This window comes from Catharus ustulatus, chromosome 4 (genome assembly GCF_009819885.2).
Source record: "Catharus ustulatus isolate bCatUst1 chromosome 4, bCatUst1.pri.v2, whole genome shotgun sequence".
NCBI lineage: Eukaryota > Metazoa > Chordata > Aves > Passeriformes > Turdidae > Catharus > Catharus ustulatus.
In genome coordinates, this window is record NC_046224.1 from 65,924,597 (window position 1) to 65,945,218 (window position 20,622).

Consider the following 20,622-nt stretch of genomic DNA (forward strand, 5'->3'; position numbering starts at 1 on the left):
TTTTCCCCCACTCCCTCTTCCCCAGTATTATTAGTGACTGACATTTGGAAAATTTCAGCCAACCCTAATAAACAACCCAAATTTGTCCCAGTTTCCTAAGAAAGTACAGCTTGTATGATCACACCCTGCCAAGAAATTCCATCCTAACCCCTTTCATGCCCTCTAAATCAGTATCAAACAAATAATGCAAAGGCAGTGAGGATTCAGAGGTTATCTCTGCTGAAGCAAAGAGAAACCCAAATTTGCATCCTCATTAAGCAGGGCATGCAGCAGCCAGCTGGCCTGACCAGTTTGGGGCACCCATCAATATGCACTTCCCTTAGCTTCCCTGCTTATATTGAAAGGATCAGAGGTTTAGCCTTTAATTATTTCACCTAACACCAAACCATTGCCTATTTCAGCTTATCCAGGATGAGATTATTAAGAATACGACTCTGATGTACTGATTTCTGTAACACAGACGAAGAATTTTTCTTTTTGTCTACCCCCAGCAAGAAAAGGAAAAATCTGCTCCTACCTTTTCTGAATTATACTGGGATTTGCAGTCACCAGTTGGGTTTTGGATCCAACGTCCTTGCTGTATTCACTGGAGAGAGGAGGAAGGTTGCACCTGCACACAAAGACAGTCAAGATTTCAATGACATTCAGGACTGATAGGTTTCAGAAAATGTAAAAATCCTGTATTATTGGACCAGGCTACAATTGTTCCCTATTGTACCACACCTATAAGCATTTTTGTACCAGATTGTGGGGAAATAGAGAAATAAAACCTTTTGCAGAGATGAGATCTGTGTAGCTGCTAAGCAAAACCAAAGGCTGACTTGACATTTTTGACAGGCTGAAAGGCTGTGGAAGAGGCTGTTACTATCTATAGAAGAGCTTTTTGTTTTAAATTCAAACTCTAAAAGTCCTGGTTTTCACTCTGTTTTGTTTTGTTTACCAGTATCAGGCTCCATATTGATACCACTCTGTGGTATTACAGGCATTATAATTGGCATTTTAAATATGTGAGGTACCATCATCTTATAGAATTTACTGAGAAAACACAGAGAAAAATATTAGGTGGCTTTTAAAATATGTGTCTCTCAGTTCTGCTCACAATCTTGTTCTGGTGGGCAGGGTGATAATAAAATAAAGCCAAAGCAATTGAGCAATTGCCAAAGTAATTCCCAAATTTACTTTGAGAAGCAGAGAATCAAGACTCGAAAAAACCCCAGAATTAGAGGGAAACATCCACACAGTGAACAGTGCTAAAAGCTCCCTTGTAAACACCTAGGATAAGGAGGAAGGTGCAGAAGATAAAGACACTTTCAAACAGTATCCAAGCCTATGCACTGCCCCAAAGTTAGTCAGGAGAAATCTACTCAATACATAAAAATTACACTAAAAACTGTTTTCCAAGCATTTTTCATTCAAATTTCTCCTTTAAAACAAAAACACAAACAGTATTTGGGATGCTTAAAAGGCAAAAATGAACCCATGATTCTCAAAGACAGCAGAATTTGGAATTTTTTTCAGAGAAAGGCTTTTAAGTGTTCATGTTGTTGGGGTTTGGGGTTTTCTTTCTGCAGTTTTTGTTAACTCATCTGAAAAAACAACAAAGTAAACCAAAAGCGACCAAAAAACAACAACAACAAAACCACAAAAAAACCCCAACCCAACCAAAACTACAGTGGTGCTGTGTCAGCCTCTATCTGCATATAAATACCAGCTCTGAAAACCTTAAATTCTCGTCATCACGAAATGCCAAGGAAAAGGACAGCAATATCCTACCTACATGGAATATAGATGAATTAAATCACATTCACTGAGAAATACAAAATTTCCGGGAACATTTTCTCCTTTTCATGACTGTATTTGTTAAGATGTGTACAATGTATTGAGATTTCAGTCAGGAAACAGCTTCTAGTTCACTCTACCACTAATTAAGAGAAGTTAGACAATTTCAAAAGAAGACAGAAAAAATAATAAAAAAGAGGAGAGGAGAGGAGAGGAGAGGAGAGGAGAGGAGAGGAGAGGAGAGGAGAGGAGAGGAGAGGAGAGGAGAGGAGAGGAGAGGAGAGGAGAGGAGAGGAGAGGAGAGGAGAGGAGAGGAGAGGAGGAGAGGAGAGGAGAGGAGAGGAGAGGAGAGGAGAGGAGAGGAGAGGAGAGGAGAGGAGAGGAGAGGAGAGGAGAGGAGAGGAGAGGAGAGGAGAGGAGAGGAGAGGAGAGGAGAGGAGAGGAGAGGAGAGGAGAGGAGAGGAGAGGAGAGGAGAGGAGAGGAGAGGAGAGGAGAGGAGAGGAGAGGAGAGGAGAGGAGAGGAGAGGAGAGGAGAGGAGAGGAGAGGAGAGGAGAGGAGAGGAGAGGAGAGGAGAGGAGAGGAGAGGAGAGGAGAGGAGAGGAGAGGAGAGGAGAGGAGAGGAGAGGAGAGGAGAGGAGAGGAGAGGAGAGGAGAGGAGAGGAGAGGAGAGGAGAGGAGAGGAGAGGAGAGGAGAGGAGAGGAGAGGAGAGGAGAGGAGAGGAGAGGAGAGGAGAGGAGAGGAGAGGAGAGGAGAGGAGAGGAGAGGAGAGGAGAGGAGAGGAGAGGAGAGGAGAGGAGAGGAGAGGAGAGGAGAGGAGAGGCATAGGGAAATTTTAATTCTCAGACATAACAAATGATAAAATGATAAAACAAGAAAGAGCTCCTTAAAATAAAGTAAAATAAAATTAAAGTCAAACAAATATTTATGAAGGAAGATTTATAGTTGTTTTGCCTGAGGGTAGAGAGGTGGCATAAATTCCTCTGACAGATCACAATTTAATGCTCCCTGCTTTGAATAAACAAAAGCTCAGAAGGCACACTTTCAAGAAAACATTTCTGGTTAAAGCTGATTTAAAAGCATTATGAAGGACTAAGACCTCACCCTAGCTCTTATCATCTCAGCATCTAAATAATGATAATTCTTTCATAAGTCAGTCTCAGATGCACAATTTAAATACATCTAATTCCTTTCATAAGTAAGTCTGATTCCCACTTTATTGTGCAGGAAACATTAAGGAATGGCCAGAGTATCCACAGGAAACCGCAGGAAATCTGTTGCTTGACCTTCCCAATTATTTTCTTGGATAGGTCAGCAGAGTGCTGAGTGTTCTGCAGGTCAGAAACATGCCGAAGCACAAGACTCATGCTAAGAAACTTTATTGTTAATTCTCTTACTGTTATATCTGGTACTGATAAGTTAAGTACATGAAAAATAGAGATAAAAACAGACTACTACCCAACACTTCTCTCTTAAAATAAGCATTAGCAGGTAGAGGAGGGAAATATTATTTTTCCTTAGAAATAAGAATTACAAACTTTAAAATCAGAAGAAGAGCCCATTATAACCACAATACCTAAATATGTAGACCATTTACACCTTTCTCATTGCATATGCAGCTTGCTGTGCCTTAGGGGCTGAAAACTGCTGCTCCGTTCAGCTCTGTGTTGGAATAACTGGGTTTGTAGAAGATGCTCAGCCACCAGATCAGTTTAAATTCATTAAGTAACCTCAGAATTTAAAACAAATGACTGCAGCCATCTTCTCTCATATGACAAAGTTCATGGAAATATGCATAAGCAAAATTAAAACTCATGTGAAGGGAATTAACAAACCAGGGCAAAACCTTGCAGGACACTTCACACTGCAGGAATACTGTGAAGATATTACAAAAATTTCTTTTCAAAAAATGAAAAGTGTTATGGAATTCACCATTGTGCTCTTTCTCTCTCAGCTCTCAGATTAAAGAAATGAAATATATAAAACAACTAAATTTTCCATTTAAATTATTTCATATCACTAATACAACAGAGCCTGCAGACAAAGACTGGGATTTTTGCAGGATTCTCCCTATCACTTATTTCTAAATCAAAAGAAGCTCTGTACATATAAAGGTTGGTTTATTATGTTCAAGCTAAAATAGCTACTGTTTTATTGGGAGGCTTTTTGTTGTTTTTGTTTGTTTTTGCTGTTTTTGCTGGTTTTGTTTTTTTGGGTTTTTTTTTTTTAAACTTCTGTTGTTTCTGTAACAGGTTTGGTTCTACAGCATTCTAATTTTCTAGAAAATACAACCACAGCATACACCCTACAGTTTCTTGTATTTAGTCTGTGGAACACCTAAGAAGTTTTGCAATAATGGCAATCAGGGTGCCGCTCTCTCTCCCTGTGCTTTACATCTTCTCTTCTGTAAATGTTCTAAGTATATGTTTGCCTTTAATTTGTTCTATTTCTTTGTGTTAACAGGCATTTATTAATGAAGGCATTTTTGGTCATTGAGATGCAAAGCAGAAATTATAGTAATGGTTTAGTGCTAATTTGTATGGTTTTATGATAAGCCATCAGGATCTAATAAGGAGATTTGTTATAGTGGGTGCTCATTATGCATCCATCAGAAACCCAAAGAAACTCTATTTCTCATCTGTTTTGGAACATTCCTCCAGTTTCTCCCTGACAACGTTTCTCTTGTTCATGTTTATCAGGGATGAACTAATATCCGTCTTTCTTCCTTAAGGATCCCAGACCTAGAAAGTGCCAAATTTAATCACAAAAGTGCTAGCTGGTTCAACATCCTTCCTGACAGGTTCTTATAAATTAAGGAAGGCTGGAGGGAAAGGAAATGTGAAGAATCACAAAAACCTCTCATCAAGGGAATAGTTTGGCCTTTCCTCAGTCAGCCAGCCACAGTTCAGTCTTGAGGGAAGAAAGACAAAGGAAGATTTTTGCTTTTACCAACTCAAGCCTTGCCCCGTAAATCAGCCCCTGAGTTCCACAGGTTGCATTCATGGCAATTTAGTTTCAGAGGACAGAGCACAGAGCAGGATGAAGCACCTTGGCTGTCCCTGCACAAATGATGAGAAAAGCTGCTCCTCAGTACCTCCCTGAGACACTGCATAAGCTGTCACAACTTTGCTGACCAGCAGATTGTCCCCACACCCCATATCCCTTTGCTGAACCAAGCCAAAACTCCTTTTTTGCCTCTTCTCGCACTTTGACCCAAATTGCTTGTGTAAAGCATCCTGCAAAGGTAGGGCAACAAAGCAAATTATCATTGATTAATCCCAACTGAACAGCTTTGAAAAGTCTGAGGCTTAGCAGCTGGAATGGGGGACAATGTGTCATTAAGGTTTCTGTCTTACCGCATGACAAAATCTGCTTGATCTATTTGTTTGCCGCAGCCACTCTTTTTCAGGATCCCACCGTTTCCCACCACGGAACATTTCTTCAGTGGCAGCTGGAAGGGAGTAGCCTAGCAACACAAAACAAGACCAGTTTTACAGAGAACACAAATATCTTTGTAGTAGCCACTCCTGGAGAGCCCAGGGAGTTGTTAAGGCTCAAAGCGACAGAAAGAAAAAGGAGAATTAAGAGTGAAGGAAAACAAAAAGTACAGAAAATAGCTGGTAAGTACATGTAGAACCAGTCTGATCCCCACTCCCCAAACCAGGATGCAATAAACATGATACAGAAGATGGTTTTCTGCAAAACCAAAACTGCCTGAAGTCCTGACACAGACATTGACCAACGTCAGGTAGTTCACAGCCTTCCAGGCAAGCTGCAAGGACACAGGGGGAAAAAGATAACCAGGAAAACAGGAGGGGAAAAAAACCTATGAGAGTGATCCTCCTCAGCTGATATACAAAGACACTTCTGAGGAAGAAAGGAAGGAAGGAACAGAGATTGCTGTAAATGACAGAAGTATACTGGGAATCTGGAGTCACCCTGGCTCTCTCCATGGTTGTGTTGCTGGGACAGGTCAGACCAAAGCCTTAGGCAAAGATATTTGGAGCTTAACAGCAGCTCCTTAAACAGCCAGCTGCCCAGATACATTACAAATTAGTACTAGTATGAATTAAAATCAGAGTGGGACCATTTTAGCTGAGGAGCTCTTGTAGTTGCTTAACAGAGCATGAAAGTGCAAAGTCAAATGATCATGGGATCCAGTGCACCAAACCCAGTAATATATTAGATCTGTATAGTCCTCATTCCAGAGGAGATCTCAAAACTCTGGATGGGACACGTTCCTGCCAGCCCCAAGCCTTTTGTGATCTTAGGGCAGTCATATAAGCAGCACACAGCACTTCAGAGCAGCCTAGAATATGAAAAAAAAAAGGTGGTAAAGAGACATGTGAATTTAAAGTAGTGTGATTTAATTACAGAATGTGATTTGTCTACAATACAAGAGTTTATATTCTTCTCAAGAAAAAAAAGAAAAATAATAATTGCAGAGATTTTTATTTATCAAACTTGCCAAAGCCTGACTTTGCAGCAGAGACAGGAGTTACTGCACAGGTCTCAGAGAATACTGATGCCCAGGAGGGAGGATGCAGGGTCACAGAACAATTCTCTCTGGGTGGCCTCACTTGCACGTACAGAGCAACATCTGACATGGCATCATACATTCACCAGGCATTGCAATACAGGACATGGTCCAGAAAACAGACCCAATATTACAGCATAGACTCTGCATTTTTTAGAACTTATTCCTGCTGTCTTATTTTCTCTTCTTCCTAGATTTACTTGTTTTCCCTACCTTTCTCTGCAAACTAGACTCTGTTCAGCTTCTATAAAGTCACAACCTGTTTTTTAATGAAAGAACCAACTCTGGATTAAGATATACATAAGCAGAAAAGTAAATTTTAGTTTCCTGAGACCCAGCAATGGTTAGAAATGTACTGATAGCACAGAAGAGCAGTACTGAATATGCAGCTGAATTCTTGTCTTGCATCTGCCTTCTAAAGAGTATTTTTAAATTAAAGTTTTTGAACCAGGAGAATATCTTGAGATTCAAAGGACATCTCATCTCTGAGGTGACCCTGATCAGATGAGAACTCACATTCTCTGCAAAGGGGTGGGAAGCAGAGGAAATGGAGACTAGATATGTCCCATACATAACAGTACCCTTCTTGAAGGTGCATCAGAGTTCCTTCCAAGACAGCTGGTTATACAAAGGCAGCAGACATTAACTCTTGCTTTTAAGAGTAGTGGGCACTGTTACATAAATTCTGTGCCTTTAGACCCTCCAAATAGACATTTAGCAGTTACTAAATGCTTCCAAATTCCGTGAGTTGCAAACAGCCTTTAATATTGCTAGAAATTGCTTCAAGGGAGGCTTATTTCCTGTTCTGCTCAGAGGTGATAATACCAGTTCTCGTTTGCATGCATACTGTGGTTTCCAAAAGATAATGAAGTTTTGAGACTCTTGTCCTTCTGTTATCCCAAACACAGGCTTGCTACCTGATCTGTACAGAAAATTCCCACACCAAGATGAGGTAGTTCTATGTTTTTAGTTTGTGCAAAGTAGGCAGCATGGTGGGAACCCACAATTTGTATAACTATACACAATTTCTACATTTTAACAATGGCATCAACATATATTGGTTCAATTACAAAATTACAATCATTTTTCATTACTTGAACCCTTATTTGCTTCCTGTTTCTCTTGCTTATCATTCTAATTCTTCTTCCCCCCATTTACTGCTTAGTCCTCTTGATTAAGCTGGTGTCTTAGCCCTGTTCACTCCTGGTGGCTCTTGTCCAAACAGCCTATTCATTTCAGAATAGCATGCCCTTTCCCTCAAAACAAAGGATTAGTCAAGCCTATAAATTTCCACAAGTTTCACAATGCAACTACTTAATCATACCTGCCAAGCTATAGCTGCTGATTAACAACAAAATAATTCCCAAGTTGGGATCACACAAGTTGGGACTAGGTATCACTTCAGGGAGTCTAAGAAGCAAAAGAACAAGATCAGGGCTGACAAGGTGATATGAAGAAGCCAAAGGAAAGTAGAAGAGGCAGATTATATCATCATGGTGGTCATCCCTCTGACTGATCTGTGAAGATCCACTTCCACACAGGAGGAAAACCAGGCTGAACACAGTTATTTGCCTCCCCTAGGAAAGTACTGAAGATTCAGGACGTGGCACAGACATCAGAGTCTACACACCATCCTTTAGCTTAAAATGTTCAATGGCCTATTTTCCATAAGAGAATACTTTCAAACTTTCTACATACATTAATCAAAAGACATAATTCCAGTGCCCCCCCAGAGTAGAGGGTTGCAAAGTCCAAAGGATTAACTGTCTCTGCTGCTTGGTGGTATTTCTGGTGCTTTGAGCTTATTGAAGAGCAATTACTTAGGATGACCTGGGAGAAAACTGCATTTGTTATCTTGCACGTGGCTTTTTTTCAGACATTACAGATCCGTGTTATTGCTGAGATTGCAGGGACATTCCAGGAACTCTTTGTCCAAGCAAACACAAAACTGTCAGGTCACACAAAACTTACACGAGTCCTAGACTCAAGTGTTGCCCATAAGCAACTATGAAATACATGCCTTTTTTTCTCTCTCTCTCTGCAAAACCTTCTAATGCTTCCTTCTTTGCTTTCCACATCACAACACTTTTCTAGGCAATTTTTCAGTTCATAATTGACAGTGTGAAGGGACCCAGCTGTCATTTATGCTAAATGATCACAAAAAGCTCAGCTGCTTTTCTCCTTAGAATTCTAAGCCAGCCTAACAAACGCTGGCTTTAGGCAGCATAGTTGTAACAAAAATATTTCCACTAGTATTAACTTCCTGAAACTCTGTAATTTTCATTGTTAACACATACATTATTTTCTTCATTCATGAAATTTTTATGAACGGCCAGAGTCTTGTGGGTGGACTGGAAAAAAACAGCCTCAGTTTATTTACTCTGATAGAGAAAATGTACCAGGAAAACACCAACTTATCCCCATTTTTATGCAATAATTACCACAGAATTGACAAATACTTTTAAATAGTGACATCTTACATATTGGAAATAAGTGGGATGAATTCCCTTGTAAACACAAGTCATGTAATTTATTAAATGAATTGTGTAAGGTATTTTTTTAAAAGGTATCTCCCAACGAAACCAAAGATAGGAAGGCCCCATTGTCTCATTTCCCCCTTTTTAAACAATTAAACTCTACTGGCAATCAGTGATGGTGCTCTAGTTCATATTCATGTAAACAAGAGAAGAACCTGCATAACCCCCTGCAAATTCAATGACAAATAAGCACAGGGAGTAATAGATTAAAGACTACCAATTGAATATAGGACTAATTTAAAAAGCATTTCTCAAGCAGTTCATGGATTAGTTTCATCATTCATCTAAGTAGAAATAAATCATTGTCATTAGTTGAAAGAACATTACACATACTAACAAAAAATAATTTTAGATAATGCTACTTTAAATCACTTTGATTTCATTGTTAGGGTTGTTAATGCACTAATTTTTTGCCCACTCACTGCCAAAGACTTTAATCAGAAACCAAGTTCTTACTGGAAAAACTACAGTATTCAGCCTTTGATTTAATGCCAAAGATACAAAAATCATTGAAAATACTGAGAACATAAATTAGAGTAATCTATCTTTTAAATAAGCATTTTGAATCTGAAAGAGATGCTGTGATTTTGCTGTCCCTTTTGAGAAGGCAGCATCCTGATGAGAAGGGTGAAATTCTACTGAATTTCTCGGAGGAGCCAGCAAAACCCTGAGAGTTCACGGTGGCTTTTCACACTGGCAGATGCTGCAGGGTGGCACAAGTTCCCTCTTCATTGTTTACAAATCATGTTCGGTCTGATGAGCCCCTTTGTTCTGCCTACAGAGCTGTCAAGACATGACAGCTGGAGGACAAAAACCCATCAGTGTCAAGGAAGTCGTATTCCCAACAGGGTAAAGGGAAGGGGCACTGTGATTTTTTCCATTTAATTCACTCCTCTCCAGCCAGTTACCAATTACATCCCAACCAGGTGCAGGAGCAAGGAATGACCCAGTGACAGCAAGGTAACAGACACAGAACCACAGAATGGTTTGGGCTGGGAGAGACCTTAGAGATCATCCAAAACCTCTGGGCAGGAACACCTTCCACTAGACCAGGTTGTTCAGAGCCCCATCCAAACCTTCCTGGCCTTGAACACTGCCAGGGATGGGACACCCAGGGATGGGACACTCACAACTCCTCTGGGCAACCTGTTCCATTGCCTCACCACCCTCACAGAAATAAATCTTAAATTCCACATATTTAGTCTAAACTTACTCTGTCCCACTGGAAGAGGTGGGTCTCTGATTAAAATGTGATTATTACAAGAAGAAATGGCAGTGACTATGAAAGTAGATTAGAAAGAGATCCCACACTGGACCTCAAACTACCTTCTTCAGTTTATTCTCGCACTACCAGCTAGTACGTGTTGAAACCTGAAGCTCACTGTTTGTTCCAGGTGGGAAAAGCCCCTCTGTAGGTCCACATGTCTCAGCCATGACAGCAGTGTTTTTATTCAGCCCTGAAATGGAATTCAGCATTCAAGCTTATGCAAACTTTATGCTCTTCACAAATATGTACTTTAGGCAATATTGTTTTTCGTGAGATTAGAACCTCAGGAGCTATTTATGCAGGGGCACAGGGATACAAAGACCACTTGGAAGACTGAATGCATTGCTGTGCTGCTGCAGGAAAAGCTCTGCTATCCAAAAGGATGCATGAGCTGCAGAGCAGCCACACATTAATGAGAGGACACTTTGCAATATTTTTCACATAAACCACAGAGTAGCAGTGACTAAGGTGGCAGCCATTTTTAGCTGCAGCTGTACTTTAAGTTGGAACTTCAAAATGGTGTGACTTTAACAGTTTTTCACCCAGCATGATGTCACTGCAAAGTAGCACTTGCTGGGAATTAAAATAAAATTTCAGATTGCTGATGTGGTATTTAATTCAATAGGGTCTGCCTCCATACAGCTAAGGACAGCACAGTGTGGGGATTATGGAAAAAATAAACAAAAAATCTTGTCTTTGTAGTTTGGAACAGACTACTGACTGTATATTATAAACAGTATTTTAAACAATAAGTGCTCTGGGTATTCTCTCTGACAAGACAAAAATTATAAATAAGTGAGAAATTCCAAAGATCTGCAAGATTTCTGGATCCAAACTTCACAACCTACAATGCATTAGGACCCGAAATTTTGAATTAAAACCTATAAAACAAAAATACCATTTGGTGATATTGTGGGGGTGGAGAGGGTGTCTCATTCTGGGATATGTTACAGTTTCCAACATTTCCACAATTGGGAAGCCTCAGGAAAAACTTATGTTGTCTCCTAAATAGCTGCATTTAAATGTTCTGTGGAATCACCCAGTCTCATGTAAATGGTAGAAAATGGAAAAATAGCGTACAAATTCCTTGAGCACCAGCATGACCAGAATCCATAAACAACTGCCTCTGCTGACTTCTCTTATCATTTTCTCTTGAGTGACTCCTTTGATTTCTTCTTTTTAAATCCTGTGATAAGGCTAAACATCAAGCTATAGGACAAAGCACTAAGCTCTTCCAACATGCACAGGAACACTCAGCAAATCCTTCCTTTTCCCAGATCTCCTCACTACACCAGATGCCATGAGGTCCAGAGGACACCACCATCCTCTGTGTGGGATTGCCAGCCCTGCTCTGTTTTACCAGCATCTTTGGAGGCACAGACACAACAGCCTCCCTCTCTCATTTCAGCTGACTCAGGTTAAATGTGGGCACTGTCCAGTATTCACACAACCTCCCAGATCATGAGCACTAGGTGGAAAAAAGACATATAGGAACAGCAAGTATTCCAGCACTTATTTCTCTGTTTCTTAATCTGCTCCAAGTCTGAGCAGAAGAGAAGAAGCTGTGTATCAAACACTGGGGTTGCCTTAATAAAATGGTCTGAGCTTAAGCCAAAAAAGTTCACCAGAACCTTTTCAAGTTTTTCATGAAAACAAGAATGAACACAAATCATCACTTTTGGGCAGAAAAGTACTTTTTTAATGTCATGGAAATCTATTAAACAACACAAACAGTTATATTATGACAGTTTAACGAGTTTTTCTGCAGGTCTGGGAAAATGCAGTATAAACCTCAAGGCAGTTCATTTCCTACCTTGTGGTGCACAATATCCTGACTGAGGAAGTTACTCTCCATAGGCACACACTGACTGTCATGCACATGCCTTATTTACTTTGTTAAAGTAAATAACTGATAAATTGCAGACAGAGAAACGAAGACAAAAACAAATAATATGACTGCCAAGTCACAAGGTCATCCAACTCTGTACTTTCTCCCTCCCTGATTTCAAGACGCACAGTTTGAGTAGCAAGCAGAAACCGAAAGAGAATAGGGAAAATTGCAGGGTATCTGCTTACTTATGTCTGGTGTAGGAATAAGTAAAGAATGTTGAATTGTTCTCTTGTGGTAGTGTGGGACAGCACAGTCAGCAAGGAGGATATCTGGGAGTTTTGCAAGACCAACTATTGCTCAGTAAATGGTGTTGTTTGCTTTTCCCAGTTTTACAAAGGATTTATCAACAATTTCATGTTCTTTAAAATCTTATTGGCAAAACCCAGTATATGCAATAAATAAGGCTAGTTTCAGCTCATAAAAAATAAAAAGGGTTTCCAATCCTACTTGTAGAAAGGACAATAACACTTACAGAAACGAATGGATCTCTGAATTCCTGATCCTGACACATTGATATGAATAAACAGGTACAGCAAAGGTAATTATCAACTTATATAGGCATCAAAATATGGATTTAGTTATCATGGGAGGTATCAACACACAAAGTAGCAACACACTTCCATTTTGACAGTACCTCAGACAATGGACCTCTACAAGGAAAGGATCCTCTCATCAACAAGTGATCTTTGCCTTTCTGTTACCTCTGAATAGTTCAGATGAATCACTAACATCTTTTGAGATTCACTGGTTAAAAAGACATCAAAGACAAGTAGCAAGGATTGAGCTGTCCCAGAAATTTGCAATTAGAGTTTGAGCAGAGTTTAAACACTGAGATTGGTTTCTCAGCAGCATGGAAAGACTGCTTATGTTTATACTTACACACTTCCATTTTTTCCTCCTCTATTAATGAAAAAAATTAAGCCTCATGAGAAAGTTTCTCCTTATAGATGAGGCAAAACATAACTTTTAAGACATATTTCAGGCTTTGAAAACTGCAAATTTTAGTCTATCCTCCAAGCAGAAAACTATATAGCGCATCTAGCTCATGTAACTATCAAGACATGAAAAGCTGACACATGAGACTTGAAAAGCAAGTAACAGCACGCAGAAAATAACACAAAGAATTTCAAGGACTGCACATTAAGCAATGGTACAGGTCTACATTCAGAACACTTTCTTCTGGGACAGTCTTTCTGCAAAGAAGCAGAGCCAAGGTTAAAAGCCCTTGCTGTAAAGTCAGACCGGAGGTAAGCATCATCAAAGGATTTACATATAATGAGAGTGTTTAATGAATGTGTTTATAAAGCCATGTTTACCAAATAAGGAAGTAATTAGAGGGAAGTGCAGTGCCACGTAATGTCATGTCTCAAGGTTATGAAAACAGAAGTTTAGAAGGCCAAGGAGGTAAAGGAGAATAACTACTGCAATTACAGAACCAATGAAGTTTCCATTAGCTATGTATTTTTTCTGGTAATGAAAACAGAATGTCTTAAAACCTATTCTCACTTAGAGACATGAGAATAATTAATGAATAACTTATCATGACTTGAATACACAACAGTCACTTCTACATCAATAATAAATCACTTAGAAACATAAGATTAAAAAGGGGGAAAGTGCCATTTCATTATATAAAGGTATAACTTTCCTAAAAAGTAATCAGAAAATATAATTTGTTGCAAGTTTACATGAAGCCTTGTCCAGAGAAGAGCAACAGAGCTGGAAAAGGGTCTGGAGCAAAAGTCCTGTGAGGAACAGATGTGGGAGCTGGGGGTGTTTAGCTTGGAGAAAAGGAGGCTCAGGGGGAGACCTTACCATTCTCTACAAGTACCTGAAAACAGGATGCAGCCAGGGCTCTTCTCCCAGGTAATAAGCAACAAGACAAGAGGAAGTGGCCTCAAATTGTGCCAGGGAAGGTTCAAGTTAGACATCAGGATGAATTTATTCACTAAAGGGTTTGTCAGGCACTAGAATGGGCTGCCCAGGCAAGTGGTGGAATCACCATCCTTAGAAGTGTTCAAGAAACACTTGGATGTGGCACTCAGTACTCTTGTCTAGTTGACAAGGTAGAAATCATTGAAAGATTGGAATCAATGCTCCTGGAGGTCTTTTCCAACATGAATGGTTCTGTGATTCTATGAAAGTGCTTTTGGGGCTCACTCTTCTACTGAGAGTGCAGCCAAAGAGGGGGGCCAGACCTCAGGGACCCAACCCAACCTGAGACCAGGATAGCACAGTCATGCATTAGAGTCTGAAAACTAATTTCACACAAAGGCCTTTTCCTACTGACTCAGTGCTTCCCTTGCTTTTAGCACCATAGAATTCACATAATCCAGTCCACCTCTGGCTCCAGCCAGGGCCAGCTGGCCACTCACCATGTCCTGTTTCTTACATGCCAGGACCCTGGACAGCTCTGGAATCTACTAGGGCCCCAGGTTTCCACCCCCCGCCCCCAGCCTTTGCCAGGTGTAATTACATTCCCTGAGGAAAGAGGCTGAAACAAATGATGTGCCACCCTCTGTTCGAGGTTGCAATTTGGAGAAGACAATTGCAAGTTTCAATAAACTACAATTCTCTTCTGGCAGCTGAACAAACAACCATGGAAATGAAGTTTCAGAAAGAATTTCTCCATGGAGAGGTGGTTAAGCATTGGAATGGACTGCCCAGGGAGGTGGTGGAGTCACCATCCTGGAGGTGTTCAAGAAAGGACATTGCACTCAGTGCTATGCTTTAACTGACAAGGTGGTGATTGGCCAAAAACTGGACTTGACGACCTTGAAAGGCTTTTCCAACCTTAATGATTCTATGGCTCTGTGAAATAACAGTAGCTACTAGGACATCATATTATTTTTTATTTTTAAGATATTGTCAGATCCAGCAAGTAAATTTTGAGTTTCCTATCAAGCTAAAACCTATTTTATTTTTCACTTAAAGCAATGCCCAAACCTAATGCAAATCCAGAGCAAACCAGTGAACATTCAGAGCAGCAGGAAGTTGTTAACACAATGGGAATGCACTGGATTGAATATTCCCTGAGTAATAAGCAGTAGACAATGGCAAGCTACTTGTGTCTAGAGCCTTTCTCTCCACTTTGTTTTTGGGGCCTATTTCAGCCCCAGTTCAATGGCTAGGCTGAGGAAGGACAGTTTCCTATCAGCAAACATTTGAGCCTTGTGACCTGGAAGAGGATGGGGCAAAAGAGCAAACAACTTGGAGTGTCCCAGCAGATAATATCTGGGTCCCCAGCAGGGATGAGAGGTCATTAATTAGGCTCATGCTCAACCCACTCTCAGTACTTGCTAACACATAACAGTAACACTCAAACATGATGACTGCAGTTTCCATGCAACATTTCTAAAGCCACATCCTTGGGCCAGACTTCTTTCTCTGGCTGAGAAAATTACTCCATTCTGTCTGTTATACTCACTTTGCTGCTTTAGTTTTCATCCTTTTACCAAGACATGTCACACAAAAATTGTCGTGATCTTTCACCTTTTGAAAACTGAATTGTCTGATTTGGATAGTCCCAAAATTAAGCTTCTACATTTTCCTTTATCTTTCTTGATTCACATGACGAATCTCATGGAAGACAGCACAGGTTGGCTGTTGGCTTTTGATAAGAGATATATAAAATCATGGAATGGCCTAGGCTGGAAGAGACATTAAAAGTCATCTTGTTTCAACACCTTTCATTAGACCAGGTTGCTCCAAGCCCCAATCAACCTGGCTTTGAACACTTCCAGGGATAGAGCATCCACAGCATCTCTGGGCAACCTGTGCCAGTGCCTTTCCACCCTCACAGAGAAGACTTTCTTCATAATGTCCAATGTAAACCTACTCTCTGTTAGTTTGAAGCCATTCCCTCCTGTCCTGTCACTACATATAACTGTGCCCTCTAGTTTCATCTTCCCACAGTATCTCTTCTGTTTTTTAGAGCTCTCTAAGGCAATTAAAGAGAGATACTCAAGTGTTGTTGCTCTCCACAAGTCTAGATAGCCTTTAAAGGGTGGACAAAAATGATTGTAAAATGACTTTTTGAATGTTGTACAATGTTCTTTCTCAATTGTGTCTAGCCAAAAAAAGTCACACTTAGAGAAAATGTTTTTCCCCATGGCATATAATCTGTTATGATATGACCTGCAATTAGAAAGCCAGATTAGGTTCTTTTCTCTCTTTTGTATCACTAGTAAAGATTCTAGACAAGTGGACCTCCTAGACTTTCAACTTTTGTCTTGGTCCTCTGACAATGCCATTCATGACACCTGGAAACAGTTGATATTAGACCGTCCCACCGCTAACAACCAAGTTAGCAACAATAACATGCCCTTTTTTTTCCCAGTAAATAAGATTTTAGTAACTCTAGAATAAGCAGATTAAACAGAATCCTTTTAACAGCATCCCTCTTGTAGTCTTACTCACATTTTCATACCTTTCAACATAGATCTGTGCTCTTTTCTCCACAAACAAATACGTCTCTGTCTTGGACTGCCTGAGCCTACATATCCTTTTCCTTTTCGTTTAGCTTCTCCTTTTTTCAGGAAAGCAATGGCACATTTGAGTGTTTCATTTCAGAGTTAAATCCCAAAGAGAAACCTTGCCAGAACTAAGGAGTTTCATTGAGCTTTTGTATGAAAATCTTGGAGACCTGTGAAGTTTGTAATCCTTCATAAATCAAATCAAGATTCAGCTGAAAAGTTTATAGATATTAATAAATTAATGGCCTGCATTTTTCATTCATGAAATAGTTTGGAGGGAAAGCTTCCACTTAAGCAGTGAGAATTTTCACCAGCGTTTCATTAAACCTGAAGAGGACACTTTTAGATACAACTGACTGGTAGACTCTGCACTCCAAATATTCCAGTGAAGAGGAGGTTGTTTTACAACACATTGCTAAAGATAAATTAGCAATGATTCCACATCAGAATTCAAATTGGGCAAGTCTTTCACAGTGAGTTTGGCAAGTGGTGGGTCACAGGCTACACTATTTTGTTTAAATCACTTCTCCCACTCCTACTTAAAATTCAGACATCCAAATTCAATGCATCATAGAAATGCAAGAGCTCCACTGAACTTGCAGTAATTCATATATAATAGGATTCCACACAGAGCTCGTTCCACTACAGAACAAGCACAAACCCCACATGTTTCAGAGCAGGAACTCTGCTCTGTCAGGTCAGCCAGGGGTAGGGACTAAACATTCTCTCAGGTCTCTCAAGCCTCAGACACTATGAATGCCACTCATCCCAGGGAGTGGTCCAGGGAATAGCTGCACACAGTTTCATATATTGGGTGAGTAAAAGGTGAAAAAATCCCCTTTCCGAGAGCACTGTATAGGAGGATGCAAGATCTCAGGCAGCCAGCACTCTGCACTTCTCCCTTTCTCCCAGCTGCCACACACAACAACGTATTCCAAAAATGAAGGCACGCAAACATGTCTGTCTGCCTGTGACAGAACAGGTTGCTAGGTAGAACAGACCTACAAGGCAAAAGCTCACACCAGAGTCAGATAAACCCCCCGCCCCCATAATTGTTAACATGAAGTATGTGTTCATGAAGAAATATCAAGCCCTAACATGATGAGTTTTCCACAGATACTTCTTTGGTAGACATGATACTTCCAGTTGCTTCCAAAGTGCTGAATGATGTAATCGTATATTGTTATGCATCACACACGTACATCTCCAAAGAGAGATTACAGCAACAAAAATGCAATTAGAGACCATAACATCTGGGAATAAGCAATAAACAAAGAAAATAAACTCCATACATGAATGAAAAAATACCACCATGATTTTGTAATGAATATGTGAAAAGAGCAAGTGCTCAGTGCTGACCCAGCAGATGAGGTAATAGCCTGCAGAGCTGATTATAAAATCCTGAATTCATTTTCTCTAAACATTGTTGTAATTTACATCCATTTTCACAACCACAGTGGTGCCTTAAAGAATCTAAAGCACAAGAGTAAAGCTCAGTCATTCAATTAACAGCCCAAGCAGCTGTGAGGATAGAAATTATTTTCTCCATAAAAATCTGTAATTTCTACAGTGAATTTTAAATTTGAGATATTCTATGTATGAATTTTAGTGGGTGATTTAGGCTAGCATTTCTCAGCATTCTGATTGCAACCTGGATGCGTGGTATGTTTAATTTCTGTTTTGATTGTTCATGCATTTCCAGGATTTGGCTTGGGGTCTGATCTCCCAGTAGTTTTTCTATGGCACTCTAATCACAGAAGTCCAAACCCAGAGAACCTACAGGCTGCAACACAGCCTGTACTGAACCTGCTTTATTTTCTGTTCCTTCCTTCAAATAAAAGTTCTCTCCTCCATCCATATAAAACTACTGCAAGACCCAAAAGAGTGGGAAAAATATCAAAATACAGAGTAATTTGCTCTTAACACACCAGCAAAGTAAAAAATAATTTTCACTCAGCTCATCATTTTTGCAGAGACAGCTTTTTTATTCCTCGAATAAGTAGCTAGACATCCACTGAAGGCAAAACATAAAGACATGGTAATCAAAAGACAAATTTTAAAGTGAAATCTGTGGTTTTTAAATTTACTCTTTCTGACAGGAATTTGGAGCGCACTGTCAGTAAGTGGTAGTTAGGCGTATGTTAATGAAAGGAAAAAGACTCTGAAAGCATAATTTCAGAGAAAATGCTTTTTGAAAGACCATGAATTCTGATGGAAAAACTACTCATCAAAGCCAAATGCGTACTTTTCACATTTTTGCAAGTTGTACTGTATTTAGCTTCTTTGAAAGTAGAACAGCATATTGACATATTTGCCATAAGACGGAAGAAACTTCTTAAATTTACAGGGGAAAGGGTTGTGAAGTGACTAACTTGGATCGCTGCCAAATGAGGAATCCTGCACAACTTATGTTATCTGTATTGACTCAAGTTTTAAGGAGATTTCAAAAATCACACCTGACCTGCTAATGAGATATTTAACAAAGTGATTTTATATGCTTTCCAAAACCCCGATCTGTAGAGCATGAAAATAAAATCAAATTAACGGGAAAATTCCACAGACATCATGACAACATGCTAATTGAGAATGGAACCAGGGTAATTTTGTGATCTGAAAAGATTAAAACAGCAGACAGAAACAAATTGAGAGAGCAAAGGAAAAACACAATCACAGAATAATTTAGGATGGAAAAGACCTCCAAGGTCATCCAGTGCAACCTTTGAGCCATCACCAGCTCGCCAACTAACCCAGGGCACTGAGTGCCACATCCAGTTGCTTCTTGAACACCTCCAGGTTTGTTTCTTGAACACCTCCAGAAGTAGTGACTCCACCATGCTCTTTACCATCTGAGGTCCTCTTTCACCACTAAATTTTACTGGATAAGATTAGAAGCAACTGTGGCTTAGATCAGGCAAATCCAGAATGCACCAAAACTTCGTACAGGCATTTAAAACCTCAAAGAATTGTTCACTTTTCCTTCAGATGTGGCAAACCAAACATAAAATGTGTATCCTATAACTTAATTCCACTAGAGTTCTGCTCTAGGTTACAGATTCACAGCCTGGATGAAGCAACAGCCCACAGTGGGGTCATCTGGTCCCACCTCCCAGCTCAAGCAGGACTATCCCAGAGCATATAGATTGTGTCCCAATGGTTCTGGGATATCACCACTGAGGGAGACTCCACACCCTCTCTGGACAATCCTGGTCACTGCACAGGGAAGAAGTTCTTCCTCATATTCAGGCAGAACTTCCTGGGCATCATTTTCTGCCCATTCCTCTTCCCATTGCTGCTCTGAACCCTCTCTGCTGACAGGGAGAGACAGGGATGAGGGCCCCTGTTAATGTCTCCTCTCAAGGCTGAACAGCCCCTGCTCCCTCAGCCTTTCCTCATCAGAGAGATGCTCCAGGCCCTAAATCATCTTTGCTGCACTCCAGCAGCTCCATGTCTCTTCTGTCTAGAGGAGCCCAGAACTGATGCAGCACTCCAGGTAATCCTCACCAGGGCTGAGCAGAGGGGCAGCATCACCTCCCTGACCTGTTGGCACTTCTCTTCCCAACGCACCCCAGCACACCACTGGTTTTCTTGTCCTCCAGGGCACTGCTGCCTCATGCACAGCCTGTTGTCCACCAGGACCCCTTGGTCCTTCTCTGCAAAGCTGCTTTCCAGCAGGTCAGCCCTCAGCTTGTGCTGGGCTTGCTTCTCCTTAGGTGCACGACCCAGCATTGCCTTTGTTGAATTTTAGACAGTTCTTCTCTGCCCTTGCTTCCAGTCTATTGAGGTCCTTCTGAAGAGCTTGGGATCAACCACTCAGGCCAGCTTTGTGTCACCAGTGAACTTGCCAAGTAAGCAAACTCAGATTCTGCTAATCCCTCAGGTTACTGCTTGCTGCCCCAACTACAGAAGAGAAGTGAAACCTGTCTTGCGGGATCTGCAGAGAACGAGTGCTCTTTAAGAGCCAAGCATACCTTGTTTTATAAAAAAAAATGCTTCCTCCCCTGACAAGGTTTGTTTTATCTGTGTTCTTATGCCTTCAAAGCCACAACAAAGCTATCAGAATAACATGAGAACGTTATTACACAGTGTTACTACAGGGAGAAGAAAGCCATCTAACCAACAAAAGAATAGGCAGCAGC

General features: G+C 40.5%; 1 protein-coding gene across 1 annotated transcript in view; it reads right to left on the bottom strand.

Moving 5' to 3' along the window:
* The window catches only part of LOC116995409 (alpha-N-acetylneuraminide alpha-2,8-sialyltransferase-like), a 99,935-nt gene that overhangs the window by 36,281 nt on the left and 43,032 nt on the right, over nucleotides 1–20,622 (bottom strand). The window contains exons 3-4 of the mRNA XM_033058116.1: nucleotides 5,136–5,245; nucleotides 518–610 (exon numbers count right to left, since the gene is read on the bottom strand). Coding sequence (XP_032914007.1) covers nucleotides 518–610; nucleotides 5,136–5,245 — 203 coding nt within the window. The remainder of the gene's footprint in view (nucleotides 1–517; nucleotides 611–5,135; nucleotides 5,246–20,622) is intronic.